Source organism: Dendrobates tinctorius, unplaced genomic scaffold (assembly GCF_039654945.1).
Source record: "Dendrobates tinctorius isolate UK_male_01 unplaced genomic scaffold, ASM3965494v1 ptg000039l, whole genome shotgun sequence".
Lineage (NCBI taxonomy): Eukaryota > Metazoa > Chordata > Amphibia > Anura > Dendrobatidae > Dendrobates > Dendrobates tinctorius.
Window position 1 is genome coordinate 6,351,169 of NW_027361707.1, and position 21,105 is coordinate 6,372,273.

At 43.7% G+C, this 21,105-nt stretch overlaps 1 protein-coding gene across 4 annotated transcripts in view; it reads left to right on the plus strand.

Annotated features, from left to right (window-relative positions):
- The first annotated feature begins 1,376 nt into the window (after nt 1-1,376).
- FGFR3 (fibroblast growth factor receptor 3) overlaps nt 1,377-21,105 on the plus strand; it is a 109,934-nt gene continuing 90,205 nt past the window's right edge. For all 4 annotated transcript variants that reach the window (XM_073574433.1, XM_073574434.1, XM_073574435.1 and 1 more), the window contains exons 1-2: nt 1,377-1,525; nt 2,798-3,051. In XM_073574433.1, coding sequence (XP_073430534.1) covers nt 2,880-3,051 — 172 coding nt within the window. In that variant the 5' untranslated portion in view covers nt 1,377-1,525; nt 2,798-2,879. The remainder of the gene's footprint in view (nt 1,526-2,797; nt 3,052-21,105) is intronic.

A 21,105-nucleotide genomic window follows, 5' to 3' on the forward strand; every position in this document is an offset into this window, starting at 1 on the left:
TAGGGGTACATTATACTATATGGAGCACTATAGGGGTACATTATACTATATGGAGGACTATGGGAAGTGCATTATACTCTATGGTGGACTATGGGGAGTGCATTATACTCTATGGTGGACTATGGGGAGTGCATTATACTCTATGGTGGACTATGGGGAGTGCATTATACTCTATGGTGGACTATGGGGAGTGCATTATACTCTATGGTGGACTATGGGGAGTGCATTATACTCTATGGTGGACTATGGGGAGTGCATTATACTCTATGGTGGACTATGGGGAGTGCATTATACTCTATGGTGGACTATGGGGAGTGCATTATACTCTATGTAGGACTTTGTATTGTGCTTTATACTGTATGGAGGACTATCGGGCTAATTATACTATATGAAGGGCCAGTATACTGTATGCATGCAATTATACAGAGTGAAGGCTTGTGTGGGATCCATCATTCTGTGGAGCTATTCTATTGATTGTAGGGCTAGTGGGGGCCATTATACAGTGTAGAGAGGTGCGGGGTCATTATACTGCACGGAGGGCTGTGTGGGGGTCACAGTTGGGGTCACCATACTTTGCTGGGTGAGTTGAGGTGGGGTACAGTAGGGTCATCACACTGTGTTATATGATAGTTTCGCGGCACTTTTTTAAGACGCCAAGAAGACACTGGGATGTTTGTTTCTTTTTTTTAGCATTTTCTCTGCAAAATAATTTGCTTTTCTACATTTCTTTACGGAAAGAAAAAAACAACGTTGGGGAAAAAAAATCTGGAAAGACGTCCCCCCCCCCCAAAAAAAATAAAGCTGATATAAAAAAAAAACAGCACAAAAAATGCTTCAATATTACAAAACTCCAATGAAAAGGAGCAATACCTGAAGCGCCTGCTGCCGGAAAAAAAAAACCACGCCGTGTGAACACAGCCTTAGGCTGAGCCGCTCCACTCTGTAAATCCGCACGGACGCCAGGATTTTTTTTTTTCCCCCAGATGATTGATCAGAAGTAGAAAATCGTTCTATTCTCCATTTATTATGCAGGCAAAGGAAAAAAAAAAAACCGCGTCCGTGTGAACGCTCCCCAATATGCGTAATATTTTTTTTTATTTTGCAATTAAAAAATTTTCAGGATTTTTTTTTTTTTTTTTTTTTTTACAAACGACTTTCATAAATAAAATCGAGCTCCAGAATTCGATTTTTTTTTTTTTTTTTTCGAAGCTCGGACGTCTGCACACGAGCCGCCGGCAAGGAAGGGGTTAAAGAAGAGGGATAATGGGAAAGGGGCGCGCGCGGCTCCCTCCGGAGGAGACACACACACGTTTGGTAGTGACGTCACCCACTCGGAGGGGGGCGTGTCCCTGTCGCTGATAGAGGCGTGGTTGTGTGATGTAGCCACGCCCCGCAGATTGGAGCTCGCTGTCAGGGGGGCTGGAGGCGCGGAGTGGCCCGGCACTTTGCTGGTGTACGGCGGGAGGACAGGAGCTGGGCACCCGGAGCGGAGCTCCCCCGGGCTCTGGAGCTAGCAGAGCAGCAGGTAAGGTGCTGGATACAATGCCTGGACCCTGCTGCCACAGTCTGGAGTTACCGTGAAGTTTCCATTTCGCAGACTTTATCCACCTGGAGGTGCAGAATCTGTGTGGGGGGCTCCTGTGCACAGACGGGGGGTCGGCAGACTATCGGAGCAGGAGGTCTCTGGGGGTCTCCTGTGCAGAGACCGCTACCTGCACGGAAGAGACTGCGAGCAAGGAGTGCGGGGGCAGCACCTGTGGAGAGAGGGGCTGCAGGGGCCACATCTACAGCCGGGCATCGATTTCATGGATTTTTGACCCATAAAAAATATTTAGTAATTTTACTGCATTTTATATTTAAATTTTTTAATAGTAAAATAAATACTGTGTATATATATATATATATATATTTGGATAAAAACGTTAAAAAAAAAATGCACAAACCCTGCCGGCCTAATACTGCTGCAGAAGTGTGACTTATCACTCTGGGAGTTGTAGTTCTACAGCCACACTATGGCTTTGGGAGAAGATCCGGCGATTGGCTATCTTGTTGCATGTCCGCATCTTGTTGTTGCCCCCCGCGCGACTTACATTGAAAACTATAAAAGGGACAATGTCACGTGCGACCTCCGACTTAAAAAAAAAAAAAATAGTCCAACAGGCGTAGATCACATTGTGATCCCTTCTGACATTCGATAGATCTGACGTCCAGATGTGTCGTCCTAAAGTCCTGGCCTCTCGGGCCACGTTCACACGGTCAGTGTTCGGTCAGTATTTTCCATCAGTATTTAGGAGCCAAAACCAGGAGTGGAAAAGTATAATAGAGACTCGTCACCGCTCCTGGATTTATCACCCGCTCCTGTTTTCTTACAAATACTGAGGGTGTGAACGTGACCTCACTGCCTGCATCTTGGCTCCCGGAATGATCTAAACTTTGGTCACCTGGACACGAGTGAAAGAGATCAGTCTGACTTGCTGGTGTCGTCGTGATCCGTGCCCATCGGGTTCAGTCCGTCTGTTCATTCATCTTTGTGTCAATATTGACGTCTTGTTTATTCTGTGTTGGATACAATGTATCAAGGTAGAAAAAGCTCCAAGTCATTGGGCAGCGAGGCGTTCCAGAAATGGTCCTCTTCCCACCCTGCGGAGGATCATTAATGGCAAACCCTGTGTGGTTTAAAGGCTAACCAGTCCAACCAGTGACCTCCCCCAGGCTGCAGGCTAGGACGTGGGTCTATGTAGGTCTGCGGTTTTCTTTCCCAGGGTGCCAGGCTAATAACTTTACTCTTTTTCTCTAGGTCGGTGCTACTTTTGGTCAACGAGACCGGTGCCGGGGTGTACAGTGCTGAGCCCAAGGGGAGCGAAGTATGCAACCGGAGGATGTCTGAGGCTGGAGGGGGCTGCAGGTTATCCCCGTGCCGAGGGATACTAGTGGGAATGGTCACCGTGTGGGGCGCACTCTGCTTTTTCCTGGTGACAGTGAGCGGAGTGCCGGCTGCCAGGCTTCCACTTGCCCGGCCTGAAGAGGACAAGCCAGAGAGCAAACCAGCAGGTAACCATACGGATCCACCATTGGTTTCGCAAACCTAGACCTGTTTGCTCGCCCAGGACGGCGTTGAATGGGGAGGGAAGAGAGGGGCTCACTATCCATCCATCCATCCTGCCTATAGATTACGCAGCTTCTCGTGAGAAATGCAGAATTTGCATGTTGTCCCTGACTTGCCCTATAGGAGGTTGGCAGGATGGGGGGGATTGTTTGAGGAGCCTAATTAATCACTGGGCAAGTTGACTTATTTACAGATTAACTCCCTTGGTGCCGCAGGGTTTTGTGTCTTGCGAGGCCCTAATGTGTGTACGGTGCTGTACGATCCCCCTCCCAGCTCGCAGGGGACCACGGCGCATCACAGGGGCAATGATTGCAGGTCTTCATTGTATTATGGCAGCAATCAGAAAGTTATTGCAGAAGAGGCTGTAAAGGTGTCTGTGGACAGGTTGACACCTTGGATTGTGCATCATGGGGCGGAGGAGCTTCGCCGACATAGCAGACCTGACTGTGTCGCTGCAGTCCTATAGGATAGACGGCTCCCTATATCGAATTGTTGTCAGGGTACAAATATGTCGTTAGATCCATGAAGACGTAGCAGAGCCAGATGTGTCTCATGACATTTTTACAACAGAATCGTCTGCATCTCGCCGAGTAGGAATGTTACCTGCAGTCCTATGCAAAACCACAGATCAGATTCGATTGTGCAGTTCTAAAGATTCACAATTTTGTTGGGTTTTACCTGCAGTCCTGTGCGAAACCATGAATGAGATGTGATGGTACAATTCTAAGTGTTCCCGATTTTGTAGGTTTTACCTGCGAAACCGTAAATGAAATGTGGTCGTCCACGTCTCAATAATCAGAAATGTTGACATATGATGTGATCATATATTTGTGACCATTCAGAATAATGTAGGTGCACCTGCAGTCCTGTGTAAAGTCACAAATAACACACTCATCGCTTTCTCAGTAAGCAGAAGGTAACGTGATCACATGAAGTCCCATGTAAAACCATAAATAATGTCTGTCTGCAGAAAAGTATTATGTATGTCTGTGCGCTTGTCCATTTTGATGTAGTGTTTCTGAATGATGTATGTTTACACACAGTCCTATGTAAAGCCCTAAATAAGACCTAACCATAGATATCCATTCAGAATGGTGTAGATTTACATGCAGTCCTATGCGAACCACAAATGAGCTGTGATCATAGATTTCTAAACACTGTGTTCTGTTCACATGCAGTCATATGTAAAAATGCAACTAAGATTGGCTCGTGCATTTGAGCGTTCAGAATACTGTAGTTGTGCCTGCAGTCCCATGTAAAACAGCAAATGGGACAGGTTCACTACTTTCTGAATAAACATTTTGCATGTGAAGTCCCATGTAAAGCTATAAATGATGACATACAAAGATGTAGCAGAGAGGAATGTGACTCGTCATTTTTGGTGTGAGTTTTCCTGTGGCTTTTGATAATTTTAAGTAGGAAAGAAAAGGAATTGGACTTTCTTGCAGTCCTATGTAAAAACAATATGTTGGTACAATTCTGAGCATCCTGAATGTAGTAGCTTCACGTGCAGTCCTATGTACAATTACAAATAAGGATTATCATACTTGGTTTTTTTTTTTTTCAGTAGTCATCATCTTGTATATTCACATGCAGCCCTATGTAAAACTACAAACGAGCCATGATCATTCATTTCTAAATATGTTGTAGGGTTCAGATGCAGTTCTATGTAAAATTACAAATCAGACTGGGTCATAAGTCTCTTGTGTAAATAGGAGGTATTATGTTTACATGCAGTCCTATGAAAGACCAAATTCTTGACCTGCAGTCCTATGTAATATGTTTTGTAAATAATACAGTAGATGCATGTGATTATAGATCATGTTGTGTGGTTGCTTTTTCTGCAATCACAGGTAACACTTGTGCCAACAGCAAACTAGTCTCTGCTACTACTCTCAGGTTACATTTGTGCCATATCACAAACTCGACTCTGCTACATCTGTATTCTGTGGGTATATACCATGTACATTGTCAGTTGGAGACTAGCAGCTTCATATGGAGATGGTCTCCTCTGTGGCTGACCATGATCTGGTCCTGCTGAAGGTTCGTGGGTGGTCCTTGCTGTGTAGTGATGGTGAATTTGCGATGTGGTGCCCGGTGTATATGTCATTATTAATGATATCATGGCTGGGATCTACTTGTTGCAAGATGCAGAGGAGCTGTCGAATGCTTTCTGATGGGCTAGGGAGCCTGAGGGTCGCACACTGTCTAAATATGGGGAAAATAATATTTTTTATATATATATATATATATATATATATATATATATATATATATATTTTATTTAATGAATGTATCTAGGACTAAAAATCTAATTGGACCTAATTGAAAAAAATGTGTTTCCCCATTTTGCTTTTCCAATCTCTTTGCCTCTCTGCTCATTCATCTTTTACATGGTCTGTGGTCATAAATCCGCTGAGAAGAGTCCAGGAGAAGACAGAGAACGCGTGGACTATGGCCACGACACCTGTCGCCCTGCTAAACTTTTCCATACAAGTGAATGGGGTAACATTGTTATTTCGAGGGTAGTGTGACCGCCATAATCAAGAAGCATAAAAAAAATAAAACTCCAGACTTTTTGTGCATTGGTTGTCGCACTCCCTACTCTCCCCCTTTTTCTTTTTTTGTGGTGCAATGTAACATTGACACACAAGCTTTGGCCGCGTGACCGTTGTTTCGGACGGGTAGCCCTAACCTTGGTTAGAAACTCGCCGTCAGACAGTCCTAGCGGGCTCACTGATGGATTCTCAGTTACCTCATTCTACAGCCAGCAATAGACAAGCACAGAGCCTCCATGTTGTACGTGGTGGCTCGTCAGTACTTCATTAGCAGGACCCTACTAGTAGTCGTGCTGCCACCCCACCCCTAATACGGTTCATAATGTGACCGCATGTCGCACTCTGCAGATTTCTCAAAATTAAACGCAAACCTGTCTGTTGCCCGTAGCAATTAATCACAGACCAGAGCTGTTTTCTAAAAAAAATAAATAAATAAATGCTAAGCGCTCATTGATCCTGGCAACCAGTCGGAGCTCTGCTTTCATTTCTAAAACAGCTCTGCTAACGTGAAAGCGGCTCTCTGATTGGTTGCTATGGGCAATAATTATCAGTGCCCGTAGCAACCAATCACGGTGCAGCTTTTATTTTACCAGAGCTGTTTTGGAAATGAAAGCTGAGTTCTGGTTGGTTGTTATGGTGGGAAGCTAATAAAGATTTTTGTTTCTTTTTGAGGCAGGTTTGATAAATGAGGCCTAATATCTGTAATGATGGAAATGACGACGGGCAGCGCTGTCACGAAATAACCCCGCTCCATTGCCTGCGCGGGAAAGTAATCCTGCCAGAATAAAACGTGATAAAGAGAGTAATTACTGTCTAGCGATATGAACACTTAATGTAGAATATCCCCCCCCCCCGCCTCCATTTTTAATCTTCATTTTTCTTCAGATTGAGCGTTAAGATCCCCTCTGTCGGCTTCTTCATTGTGTTCTTGTGCCTCCTCTCCGTATACTTCAATTACCCTTGAAAAACTCCATAGAAACACTTGTTATGGCTGTCACAGCACACTCCTGCAGGTTCTCTGCGCGAGTATATGTAACTTACTCAGCTGCCACCTGCAGTTTTGATAAAATCCGTTTTCTCTGCAGATCTAGCAGTGCTCTGAATGCTGAGCTCTGTATAACTCCGCCCACTCCAGTGATTGAGAGCTTTCGGTGTACACTGTGCGTAGGCAGAAAGCTGCCAATTAGTGGTGAGGGCAGGGTTATAAAGAGCTCACGAATATGATAAAGCAGTGATTTTTATCAAAACTACAGTAAGCAGCCCAGTAAGTGACAAATCGCTGGAATCAGGATCTTTGACCCTACATTATGCTGCTCTCAGATTAGGTAGCAAACACCTGCTGACAGAATTAACTTGAACTTGTTTGATCACTGATTGATCGGTGGGGATCCGATTCCCGGGAGGTTGGGACACTTTTATGTTCATGGAGTTGAATGCTCGACTGCCGGACTATTCATTGCTTCTGCAGTTGCAAGTTAAAACTACTTTCACTTAAAGGTTGAAAACCTGTTTTTGTTTGCTTTTTTTTTTTTTATAAAGCGTAACCGTCGCTTTAATTGTTTTACACGCAAGATATATTTTCCGAGTTTGCTTTTTTTAATCAGAGTAATCTGCTGCGCTCTCTCCTCCTGGATTGATCGATCCCTCTCTATTCATGGATAAAATCTGTACTCGATGACAGATTTTCCTGTTAGTGAAACAGGAGATTCAGTTGGTGCTTTAAAAATTCTATGGAGAAGGGAGGAGCTAGAGGAAGACACAGGCATTCTAGGGAAGAGCTAGAGGAAGACACAGGCATTCTAGGGAAGAGCTAGAGGAAGACACAGGCATTCTAGGGAAGAGCTAGAGGAAGACACAGGCATTCTAGGGAGGAGCTAGAGTAAGACACAGGCATTCTAGGGAGGAGCTAGAGTAAGACACACATTCTAGGGAGGAGCTAGAGGAAGACACATTCTAGGGAGGAGCTAGAGGAAGACACCCTTTCTAGGGAGGAGCTAGAGGAAGACACACATTCTAGGGAGGAGCTAGAGGAAGACACACATTCTAGGGAGGAGCTAGAGGAAGACACAGACATTCTAGGGAGGAGCTAGAGGAAGACACAGACATTCTAGGGAGGAGCTAGAGGAAGACACAGACATTCTAGGGAGGAGCTAGAGGAAGACACAGACATTCTAGGGAGGAGCTAGAGGAAGACACAGACATTCTAGGGAGGAGCTAGAGGAAGACACAGACATTCTAGGGAGGAGCTAGAGGAAGACACAGACATTCTAGGGAGGAGCTAGAGGAAGACACAGACATTCTAGGGAGGAGCTAGAGGAAGACACAGACATTCTAGGGAGGAGCTAGAGGAAGACACAGACATTCTAGGGAGGAGCTAGAGGAAGACACAGACATTCTAGGGAGGAGCTAGAGGAAGACACAGACATTCTAGGGAGGAGCTAGAGGAAGACACAGACATTCTAGGGAGGAGCTAGAGGAAGACACAGACATTCTAGGGAGGAGCTAGAGGAAGACACAGACATTCTAGGGAGGAGCTAGAGGAAGACACAGACATTCTAGGGAGGAGCTAGAGGAAGACACAGACATTCTAGGGAGGAGCTAGAGGAAGACAGACATTCTAGGGAGGAGCTAGAGGAAGACACAGACATTCTAGGGAGGAGCTAGAGGAAGACACAGACATTCTAGGGAGGAGCTAGAGGAAGACACAGACATTCTAGGGAGGAGCTAGAGGAAGACACAGACATTCTAGGGAGGAGCTAGAGGAAGACACAGACATTCTAGGGAGGAGCTAGAGGAAGACACAAGTTCTCCTGAAACAATTACAAGTCTCCATAGAACTTTATGAGCACCAACTGGCACCTTCTGAGTAATGGGAAAATCTGTATTCACTGAAGGCAAATTTTCCCCATGACTTGAGATTTACAACACTTGCAACGGGATGAGATTTTTCACTAATATAATCCTCTTTCTGTGGAATTTGGCACCATGTAAATTTCTTCCAGCTGTGTATTTTCATTATGTTTTTCATATGCTCCTATGTAGCAGAGTTGAATTGGTATCAGAATCTACAGCAAAATCTACACGGATAATTTTTCTAGCTCGTTGTTTGATAAGATCATGACCGGCTTGAAATCTTAAGAATGCTCCTATTCGTTGACAGCAAGCAGAGATCTAAAAAGTGATGAAGTCCTGAGACGCGATACAGACTCTACTTTGATTTTTCCACTAAGTTCTTTATTTTATTTTCTTGTTCCCTCTCTGCTTCACACACGGAACATTCTATAGACATTAGAGCGTTCATTGATCCGGGGAGACATGACATCCTTGTATACACGCACCACGTGGCAATGCTGCTGGAGCTTCGCTTATTTTTCCAAGCGCCTCTACGTGACTTTGACCAGAAGTTAACGAAGGGTTAATGCAAGCTCGACAGTAGAAATTTTGATTTAAGTGCTGCGAGATGACTTGAGGATTTTTTATTTTTTTTTTCCCCTCTCCGGTAAGAAATTGGTGTTGCTACGAGATGTAGCGAAGGCTGCGAGCTGCACAGATTGTGTTTATATCTGTCCCATTGCAGGTGCTGGAGCGTGCACAGTGTTTTTATAGATTAGATGGCGAAAGTTTTCATCAACTAGATGAGATCTCGCTGTGAAATTTAAAGCTGCCGTCTAAAAATTTTTTTTTTTTTTTTTTTTTATTCATTTTCATGGATTTATAACAAATTGTGAAAACGCGTAATTCACGGTCTATCTAACATTAGCATAATGGGCAAATCAATTTGGTAAAATTTTTAAATATTCTATTTATTATAATTGTTAATAGTGTTTTTTTTTTTTTTTTGCATGTTTCCAGAATTTTGATACTGATAGACTAGCTTGAAGAGAAATTTATCAGTTTGGAGTTATCAAAAGGAAGGGATCCTGTCCGTGACCCAGAATGACCCTTTGAAAATTGGCATAGCACTTTTTTTTTTTATTTTGTTTTGTTTTTTAAGCCAGATTCGCTGAACGTTGCCACAATGGTCGGGACTATTGGCCACTCTGTCAACTGTAATATTATATATCTAATATATAAAGCTCAAAGTGCGTGTGCGTGTGCGTGTGCGTGTGCGTGTGCGTGTGCGTGTGCGTGTGTGTGTGTGTATGTGTGCGTGTGTATGTGTGCGTGTGTATGTCCGGGATAGGCATCCGCACCGTCGCGGCTACTGCCACAAAATTTGGCACAGTCACACGTCTGGACCCCGAGAGCGTCCTAAGCTATGATGTGAGGTGAAATTTTAACCCCGCGCGTTCCAATTCACCAAACAATGTTGCCCCTATCTACATACTGGGGGGAAAAGTGTGCGTGTGTCAAGCCCTGCCCCTCATTGTGATGTCACAATGCCCCTATTTGCATACTGGGGAAACAGTGTGTGCGTATCAGGCCCCGCCCCTCATTATGATGTCACAATGGTTGACTATGGGATGGAGGATATCTATTATGGGTATATGGGCACGGGACTATGGGATGGCAAATATGTATGATGGGTATATGGGACTATGGGATGGAGGATGTGCGATGGGTATATGGGCACGGGACTATGGGATGGCGGATATGTATATGGGCACGGGACTATGGGATGGAGGATGTGTATGATGGGTATATGGGCACTGGACTATGGGATGGAGGATGTGCGATGGGTATATGGGCACGGGACTATGGGATGGAGGATAGGTATGACAGGTATATGGGCACGGGACTATGGGATGGCGGATATGTATATGGGCACGGGACTATGGGATGGAGGATGTGTATGATGGGTATATGGGCACGGGACTATGGGATGGAGGATGTGTATGATGGGTATATGGGCATGGGACTATGGGATGGAGGATGTGCGATGGGTATATGGGCACGGGACTATGGGATGGCGGATATGTATATGGGCACGGGACTATGGGATGGAGGATGTGTATGATGGGTATATGGGCACTGGACTATGGGATGGAGGATATGTATGATGGGTATATGGGCACGGGACTATGAGATGGCGGATATGTATATGGGCACGGGACTATGGGATGGAGGATGTGTATGATGGGTATATGGGCACTGGACTATGGGATGGAGGATATGTATATGGGCACGGGACTATGGGATGGAGGATGTGTATGATGGGTATATGGGCACTGGACTATGGGATGGAGGATATGTATGATGGGTATATGGGCACGGGACTATGAGATGGCGGATATGTATATGGGCACGGGACTATGGGATGGAGGATGTGTATGATGGGTATATGGGCACGGGACTATGGGATGGCGGATATGTATATGGGCACGGGACTATGGGATGGAGGATGTGTATGATGGGTATATGGGCACTGGACTATGGGATGGAGGATATGTATGATGGGTATATGGGCACGGGACTATGAGATGGCGGATATGTATGATGGGTATATGGGCATAGGACTATGGGATGGAGAATATGTATGATGGGTATATGGGCATGGGACTATTGGATGGAGGATGTGTGATGGGTATATGGGCACTCGACTATGGGATGGAGGATATGTATGATGGGTATATGGGCACGGGCCTATGGGATTGTGGATATGTATGATGGGTATATGGGCACGGGACTATGGGATGGAGGATAATTATAATTTTCTATAACTAACCACAGTTAGTTACTATGCCCGGGCAGCGCCGCGCTCTTCAGCTAGTACATATATATTTGTAGTCGATAGATCAGGGACATCGTCAATTTCTATGATGCGGCACTAACGCTACACATAAACATTTGATGCCTCCTTCCCTTTTCGACTGCTAGTCATCCAGCTAAGTTTTTGATCTACCTTGTATTTGGTCCATTTCATGTTTTGAGGTTAAGTGAACACCGTAGGAAGAACTGAAACTCTTCTGTAGAACCTAATGTAGGGGGCGGAGCATCAATATAAATTCATGCTCCGCCCCTGAGGATCTCCACTAGACAAAATACAGCATGTATGTTTCAGCAGGAGTATTCCTTTAGCAGTTTCCCTTCATGTACCTTTAAAAAAAAAAAAAAAAAAAAAAAAAGCAGTCTACAACTCACTACAAGGAGAATAGGTCATTTTCTGCCTTTTGATGAGGGTCTTTGAGAAAGTGGAGGTGCTGCTCTTATAGATTTTGTCCCACTTACCTCCAATGGGATAATGGTAGTCCACAGGTGAAAATCTAACCTTGATGAGGGATTATCCATCGACCACAATAAATATAAGCCTTTTTTTTTTTTTAGATTCTCCCACTGTCCATGATATTGGTATAATACATGCCCATCTGTAGACCACACAAGTAGCACGAGGGGTGACTATATACTGTGCTTGTGGCGCTGTCCCTGTCCATTTTCTATGGACATCAGCAGGATCTTCGTCTTTGACTTCGCAGTTGGTGGACTATGCGGGCACAGTAAACCTGTAGATCACAGTAAGGAGACGCTGGCTTTGTAGGTACAGAGTAGAGCTTTGCTACAGAACACAAAGACGCCTTCTCCCCCCTCCTACTCCATGTAACTTGTACACTATGAAAGGAAAGCTCTTAGTGAAATGGTCCATGTGTTATTAGCTCATTAGTGGCGCTTGTTGTTCAGTAGATTTTACGTTAACAGCCCAAGTCCTTATTTTCCATAAAAGCGGCTTGGAAGGAATTTTTTTTTTTTTTTTTCTCCCCTTTAGTGAGCTAATTCTCCACACAGGGCGGCGGGCGAGGTAACAGCTACTGCTTTGTGCTGCATAAAACGCTCATTGAAGGGCAGGCCTTCTGGAGGTATGTGCATGTTTGCTAATATGAATGATGCCCATTAGGCTATATAGAAGCGGTGTACACTTTCACATCCCCGCAGGGAAGTGTGCTACTCCTAGCGAGAGGAAGGCAGATGGTGGGGTTATTATTGAATACAATCCAAGCCCAAAACACTGGGGGCCTCATCGGGATTTTTTTTTTCCTCTTAACAATGCTATAGATTTATTTTTTTTTATGTATATTTTTTTTTTTGTATGAAATGAATCGAAGTTGCATGGGGGTATTTGAACGTGTAATCCTCTCTTTGGCTATGATGGAGATGATTAGGAGGGTCAGAGGACTCTTTCTAATTCCTTGAGATGGCGGTCACTCTATTCAGGATGGAATAAATGTGGAAGGGGGCGGCGTATCGTGGACCCCTGAGCCAATTTACATTGGTATTCAACAGGGCTGTGGAGTCGGTATAAAATGGACCGACTCTGACTCCTAAATATATAATAAATTGGGTACAGTAATTCAATGCAGGATGTGCTCTTATATTCCTGATCTAAGGCTACATTCACACACAGCGTTTTTGCTGTGTTTTTTTGAGGATACGTTTTTCAGCTGCAAAAGCCGATCAGGGCTTTTTAAAAAAACTGTATCACTTGAAAGGTTTTTGAGCTCATAGATAATGTTTTCAATAGCAAAAGCAGATTAGAAATCTGATCTATCTATTTATCCATATCTGTCTATCCATATCGTATCTGTACCAAAAAGAATGAAAGCCGGATAGCACACAGACTAAGGCCTGTTTCACACTTCCGTTTTTTCAAATCCGTCAAAATCCGTTGTTTTCCGTCAAAAAACGGATCCGCCATTTTTTGCAGGATCCGTTTTTTTGGTCCCATAGACTTCCATTACGGTTACCGCGGATCCGTCAAAAAAACGGATCCGTTTTTAAAAAAACGGATCCGTTTGCATCAGTTTCCGTCAAAAAAACGGAAACGGATCCGTTTGGCGGACACAAAAACGGAAGTGTGAAACAGGCCTAACACTCCTTTTTTTTTTTTTTTGCACCAGTCAGGTACACCTCATAGCTGCCCAAAAGGACGCCCAGTACAGGCATTGCTCGTCTTCAGTAACACATCAATTGATAGTTGGAATAAATAGACTGCATTCACCACATCTTCCTAAGGTGCAGGCTTTATTTTCAAGTGTAGGGGTGTGCAGTATGAGGTTCTGCAGCAGCTGAGGTGTGCAGTATGATGTTCTGCCCCCCCCCCCCCCCCCAGGTTTGATCCTGGCTACGCCCGTGGTGTGAATGTAGCCTGAGGATATAGGCTTTGTCTTAGCTGAGAAGTCATAGTGATAGATAGAGATATATATATATATATATATATATATATATATATATATATATCTCTCTATCTATCACTATGACTTCTCAGCTAAGACAAAGCCTATATCCTCAGGCTACATTCACACCACGGGCGTAGCCAGGATCAAACCTGGGGGGGGGGGGGGGGCAGAACATCATACTGCACACCTCAGTATATATATACACACACACACACTCACACTCTACAGACCAAATGTTTGGACACATCTCATTCAAAGTTTTCTTTATTTTCATTACTATGAAAATTGTAGATTCACTCTGAAGTCATAAAAACTATGAATTAGCACGTGTGCAATTATATAATTAACAAAAAAGTGTGAAACAACTGAAAATACTGTGTCTTATATTCTAGGTTCTTCAAAGTAGCCACCTTTTTCTTTGATTACTGCTTTGCACACTCTTGGCATTCTCTTGATGAGCTTCAAGAGGTAGTCACCGGAAATGGTTTTCACTTCACAGGTGTGCCCTGTCAGGTTTAATATGTGGGATTTCTTGCCTTATAAATGGGGTTGGGACCATCAGGTGTGTTGTGCAGAAGTCTGGTGGATACACAGCTGATAATCCTACTGAATAGACTGTTAGCTGCTTTTTTCTTGCCATAATACAAATTCTAAGTAAAGAAAAACGAGTGGCCATCATTACTTTAAGAATTGAAGGTCAGTCAGTCCAAAAAATTGGGAAAACTTTGAAAGTGTCCCCAAGTGCAGTGGCAAAGACCATCAAGCGCTACAAAGAAACTGGCTCTCATGAGGACTGCCCCAGGAAAGGAAGACCAAGAATCACCTCTGCTGCGGAGGATAAGTTCATCCGAGTCACCAGCCTCAGATATCACAGGTTAACAGCAGCTCAGATTAGAGACCAGCTCAATGCCACACAGAGTTCTAGCAGCAGACACATCTCTACAACAACTGTTAAGAGGAGACTTTGTGCAGCAGGCCTTCATGGTAAAATAGCTGCTAGGAAACCACTACTAAGGACAGGCCACAAGCAGAAGAGTCTTGTTTGGCCTAAAGAACACAAAGAATGGACATTAGACCAGTAGAAATCTGTGCTTTGGTCTGATGAGTCCAATTTTGAGATCTTTGGTTCCAATGACCGTTTCTTTGTGCGACGCAGAAAAGGTGAACGGATGGACTCTACATGCCTGGTTCCCACCGTGAAGCATGGAGGAGGAGGTGTGATGGTGTGGGGGTGCTTTGCTGGTGACACTGTTGGGGATTTATTCAAAATTGAAGGCATACTGAACCAGCATGGCTACCACAGCATCTTGCAGCGGCATGCTATTCCATCCGGTTTGCGTTTAGTTGGACCATCATTTATTTTTCAGCAGGACAATGACCTCAAACACACCTCCAGGCTGTGTAAGGGCTATTTGACAAAGGAGAGTGATGGGGTGCTACGCCAGATGACCTGGCCTCCACAGTCACCAGACCTGAACCCAATCGAGATGGTTTGGGGTGAGCTGGACCGCAGAGTGAAGGCAAAAGGGTCAACAAGTGCTAAGCATCTCTGGGAACTCCTTCAAGACTGTTGGAAGACCATTTCCGGTGACTACCTCTTGAAGCTCATCAAGAGAATCCCAAGAGTGTGCAAAGCAGGAATCAAAGCAAAAGGTGGCTACTTTGAAGAACCTAGAATATAAGACATATTTTCAGTTGTTTCACACTTTTTTGTTAATTATATAATTCCACATGTGTTAATTCATAGTTTTGATGCCTTCAGAGTGAATCTACAATTTTCATGAAATGAAAGAAAACTCTTTGAATGAGAAGGTGTGTCCAAACTTTTTGTCTGTACTGTATATATGTAATCGATATTACATAGTGTATTACATGTTTACAATTTATCACAGTTTTTTGTGCTCTAAAGTTGTATTCCAATAAATATATATTATGTTCTATCTAAAGACCTTGATTATTGGATCATAAAAATGATTAAATGTCTGATGTTCACATTGTACTACAATACATTTTTCACTTAAATATAAGCAATATATGTGGGAGTCGGAGTTGGAGTCGGTGTAAGGGAAGTTGAGGAGTCGGAGTCGCAGGTTTGGCTTGCCGACTCCACAGCCCTGGTATTCACATAACTGGATGTGAATGGTAGTTAAAAAAAAAAAAAAAAAAAAAAGCACTGAGTTGTATATGGAGTTGTTGCCCATGTGGTTCACATCTCCCCTCCATATATTTTTTTTTTTTTTTTTTTTTTTTCTTTTCTCGGTGGGGGTTATAAATACTATGGTGAAGGATTTAATGGTAGGGATCATAGAATCGTAGAGTTGGAAGGGACCTCCTGGGCCATCTGGTCCAACCCCCTGCTCAAAGCAGGATTCGCAAAATCATCCCAGTCAGATGTCTGTCCAGCCTCTGTTTGAAGACTTCTATTGAAGGAGAACTCACCACTTCTCGTGGCAGCCTGTTCCACTCATTGATCACTCTGTCAAAAAGTTTTTTCTAATATCTAATCTGTGTCTCTTCCCATTCAGTTTCATGCCATTGCTTCTAGTCTTTCCTTGTGCAAATGAGAATGAGGGAGTAGTGAAGTATTCGGACTCGCTGTACTCGTTACGAGTACCTCCTAATACTCGGGTACTCATAATGAGTAGCAAGTCTATGGGAAATGCGAGTAATGGGTGGGGACTGGGCTGTGCGGGGTCTGTGCCGGGCTGTGAGGGGCTGGGCTGTGCTGGCTGTGCCGAATATTACGAGGCGAGTAGTGAAATACTCTCCAGGATTCGAGTACCGCGAGTACCTCATTACTCGCCGACTACCGAATCCTAACGAGTATACTCGCTCATCCCAAATTATTGGCCTAAAAATCGGTACAAAAGGGGCTTGATTTAGAAATGTTTGCAGTCTTAATCATCCGATGATGGAGCAAAACTCTTGTTCGTCGGGTGAAATGATCTTTTGTGCTGCCCAAAAAAAAACATAATTCTCGGAAGCGCAATGTCTCACGCTGCCAAATTAATGACACTAACCGATGTATTACGGATTGTTTAGCGCGCGTCGTTAAACGCTATCTGCCCATGTAAACAAGCTGCTGATCGGTCGTTTAGTGCCGCCAATCGGTTCCTATAAAGAATTCTTTAGCCAGTGCCCCAGACTAATGAAATACTTACAAGGGTATGCCAGTAATGTCTTAAGTTTGGAATAACCTTATAAAACGAGTTGTCTAGTGAGTACATTATTATTATTATTTTTTTTTTTTTTTTTCTTTTAAAAGAAAATGCTAGCAATCCATAAAAACAAAAAAAAAAAAGTAAGAAGCCATACTCCTCTCACTGATCCCTGCTGCTCCTGGTCAGTTCCAGACTCTACCTCCGATGACGTGTGGTGCCAATCGGAGGCTGCATCAGTCAAGCACGGAGGTCAGCCACTGACCGTTTCGTTGTGACGGGGTCATCATTTCATCAGGAAGTAGAGTCCAGTGGAGTAATAAAAAGAAAAGCGAAGCCAGCGTTGCCAAGGTCAGAACGCATAACATAAAGTGCATTTGCACATAACATCTAACTGTATTCAAAATGAGATATTTAGCAAAAAAATTGATCAATTCAATTGAGCCACCCCGCCGCGCCAAGGCAATCTCATGTGGGGGGTCCTACTCTACGTTTTTAATAAACACTGTGCCATTACGGCCTCCTAAATACATTAAAAGCAAGACCACTTTAAATGCAATCCGTACCTGAGCATTTCTGGATCGCTCCCATGATGCCAGAAAAGGCAAGTGCGGATGAAGGCCAACCAGGTCTGAATACAGACGTGTCAGGTTTTAGCCTCCACACATTGCCTGACCAGCAAGCATAGATGAAGGGCAATGCAGGTTCAGATACAGGTGCACAATTATATAAAGCTTGGGGCAGGGTGGGGCTGCTGTGTATGTGTGCACAGCAGCCTAGATCCATCACAGTGAACACAGAAAAAATGGCGAACACAACCCAGCGCGCACGGCAACAGTGGTGGTCAGCCACATACCAATGTACAAAAAAAGAAAAGAGAAGCCAGCGTTGCCAAGGTCAGAACGCATAACATAAAGTGCATTTGCACATAACATCTAACTATTCAAAATGAGATATTTAGCAAAAAAACTGATCAATTCAATTGTTATGCGTTCTGACCTTGGCAACGCTGGCTTCTCTTTTCTTTTTTTGTACATTGGTATGTGGCTGACCACCACTTTTGCCGTGCGCGCTGGGTTGTGTTCGCCATTTTTTCTGTGTTCACTGTGATGGATCTAGGCTGCTGTGCACACATACACAGCAGCCCCACCCTGCCCCAAGCTTTATTTAATTGTGCACCTGTATCTGAACCTGCATTGCCCTTCATCTATGCTTGCTGGTCAGGCAATGTGTGGAGGCTAAAACCTGACACGTCTGTATTCAGACCTGGTTGGCCTTCATCCGCACTTGCCTTTTCTGGCATCATGGGAGCGATCCAGAAATGCTCAGGTACGGATTGCATTTAAAGTGGTCTTGCTTTTAATGTATCTAGGAGGCCGTAATGGCACAGTGTTTATTAAAAACGTAGAGTAGGACCCCCCACATGAGATTGCCTTGGCGCGGCGGGGTGGCTCAATTGAATTGATCAATTTTTTTGCTAAATATCTCATTTTGAATACAGTTAGATGTTATGTGCAAATGCACTTTATGTTATGCGTTCTGACCTTGGCAACGCTGGCTTCTCTTTTCTTTTTTTCCAGTGGAGTAATGGCGAACAAAGATGTATTATGTCTTTAATAATAAAAAAAAAAAACAATAGTGATAAATGCAATACTTGCCTCATCAATCCGTTTCCATGCTGCCCCGTCAGTTTTTTTTTTTTGTCACATTGATGATGTCAACTTCACAGGGACCAAAAAAAATAGTTTTTTATTGAATACTTATGTGTATTGAATCCTTGTTCCTTTTTTTTGGTGTGGTTGATCATTGGAAGTAAACATGGCGGCAGTTATAATTAATTTTTGTAGGTTTTTTTTCTTTTTTCTCTTTGCCTATTCTGCTCTTTTTTTGTTGTTTTTTTTAATTTTGCCCACTAGCAATCCATTTAAGGAGGCTTGCTTTGCTTCTAAGAGCATTTTTGGCCTCCTGGAATCAGGAGGCCTCCTTTTAAAAAAGGAACTGTGCAATGTCCTGTTTTTCTGGAGTGCCTTAGCTCTGGACAATGATAATACCAACAAGTGTTTTGTACTTTTCCTTGGCTGTTTTTATTTTCTATCGTTTTATGGTCTTAATATTATCCCATAATCTTGTGTTATTGGAAAGTAAATGCCTAGTGAACATTTAGTTCAAGCTGCATCGGACGGATTACTGGAGCTCCGGTCCCTGCGGAGAAGTTTGATCGTTTCTCCTGTTATTGGAAAAAACCAAACATATTAAAACTACTACTTCTATCTCTCTCTGTCGCTCACTCTGTTTCTCGCGCCGTCTCTCTGTGGATCGCTTGCGCCGTCTGTCGCTCGCGCTCTCATTTTACCATGGACCACAAGAGAGTCTGAAAGTGCACCATCCTTGTGATCAGTAGGAGTACCACCAATCTAAACATTCTCACCTATCCTGTGGATAGGTGATACCTTTGACTTAAAGGAGTACCCCTGGTAAAGGGTTGACCACTGACAAGGACTTATAAAGCTGAATCTGGCTAAATAGGGCCTGAAGCGCAATGGGTGGAATAAGAACACGACTGATCGGATTGACAGAGGTCCTCTTTGGACAACGGCTTTTTGGGAGAAGAGTCTCGTGATAATAAAACAGTGGTGGTGTCCTACGGCAGTGGAGGAAACTCCATATCCCCGTAGCTCCATCACAAGGAACATGATGCACTACAACATTCACATTGGAACCAATGGGCTTTCCATGTAACGGATAGACGTGTCGGGTCGTCCAGAGTTGTTATATATTATATAGAGTCAGTACACACAGAGTGATCTATTTCAAGTGTTTATTTCTGCTAATGTTGATGATTATGGCTTACAGCCAATGAAATCCCAAAAGTCATTATCTCAGGAAATTAGAATACTTTATAACACCAGCTTGAAAAATGATTTTAAAATCCGAAATGTTGGCCTACTGAAATGTCTGTTGAGTAAATGCACTCAATACTTGGTCGGGGCTCCTTTTGCATCAATTACTGCATCAATGGGGCGTGGCATGGAGGCGATCAGCCTGTGGCACTGCTGAGGTGTTATGGAAGCCCAGGTTGCTTTGATAGCAGCCTTCAGCTTGTCTGCATTGTTGGGTCTGGGTCTCTCATCTTCCTCTTGACAATACCCCATAGATTCTCTATGGGGTTAAGGTCAGGTGAGTTTGCTGGCCAATCAAGTACAGTGATACTGTTGTTTGCAAACCAGGTATTGGTACTTTTGTCAGTGTGGACAGGGGCCAAGTCCTGCTGGAGAATGGAATTTACATCTCCAAAAAGCTTATCGGCAGAGGGAAGCATGAAGTGCTCTAAAATGTCCTGGTAGACGGCTGCGCTGACTTTCATCTTGGTAAAACACAGTGGACCTACACCGGCAGATGACATGGCTCCCCAAACCATCACTGATTGTGGAAACTTCACACTAGACCTCAAGCAGCTTGGATTGTGGCCCCTCCACTCTTCCACAAGACTCTGGGACTTTGTTTTCCAAATGAAATGCAAAATTTACTTTCATCTGAGAAAAACACCTTGAACCACTGACAACAGTCCAGTTTCTTTTTCTCCTTGGCGCAGGTAAGACACTTCTGGCGTTGTCTATTGGTCATGAGTGGCTTGACACAAGGCTTGACACTTGTACCCCATGTCCTGGATATGTCTCTGTGCGGCTCTTGAAGCAATGACTCCAGCAGCAGTCCACTCCTTATGAATCTCCCCAAAATTTTTGAATGGTCTTTTCCAATCCTTTCAATGCTGCGGTTATCCCGGTTGTTTGTTCACCTTTTTCTACCACATTTTTTCCTTCCACTCAACTCTCCATTAATATGCTTGGATACAGCACTCTGGGAACAGCCGGCTTCTTTAGCAACGGTCTTTTGTGGTTTACCCTCCTTGTGGCGTGTGTCAGTGACTGCCTTCTGGACATCTGTCAAGTCAGCAGTCTTCCCCATGATTGTGGAGCTACTGAAACAGCCTAAGGGACCTTTTTAAACGGTTAAGAAGCCTTTGCAGGTGTTTTTTGTTAATTTTTCTAATTTACTGAGATGACTTTTGGGTTCTCATTGGCTATAATCCATAATCATCAACATTAACAGCAATAAACACGTGAAATAGATCACTCTGTGTGTAATGACTCTATATAATATGAGTTTCACTTTTT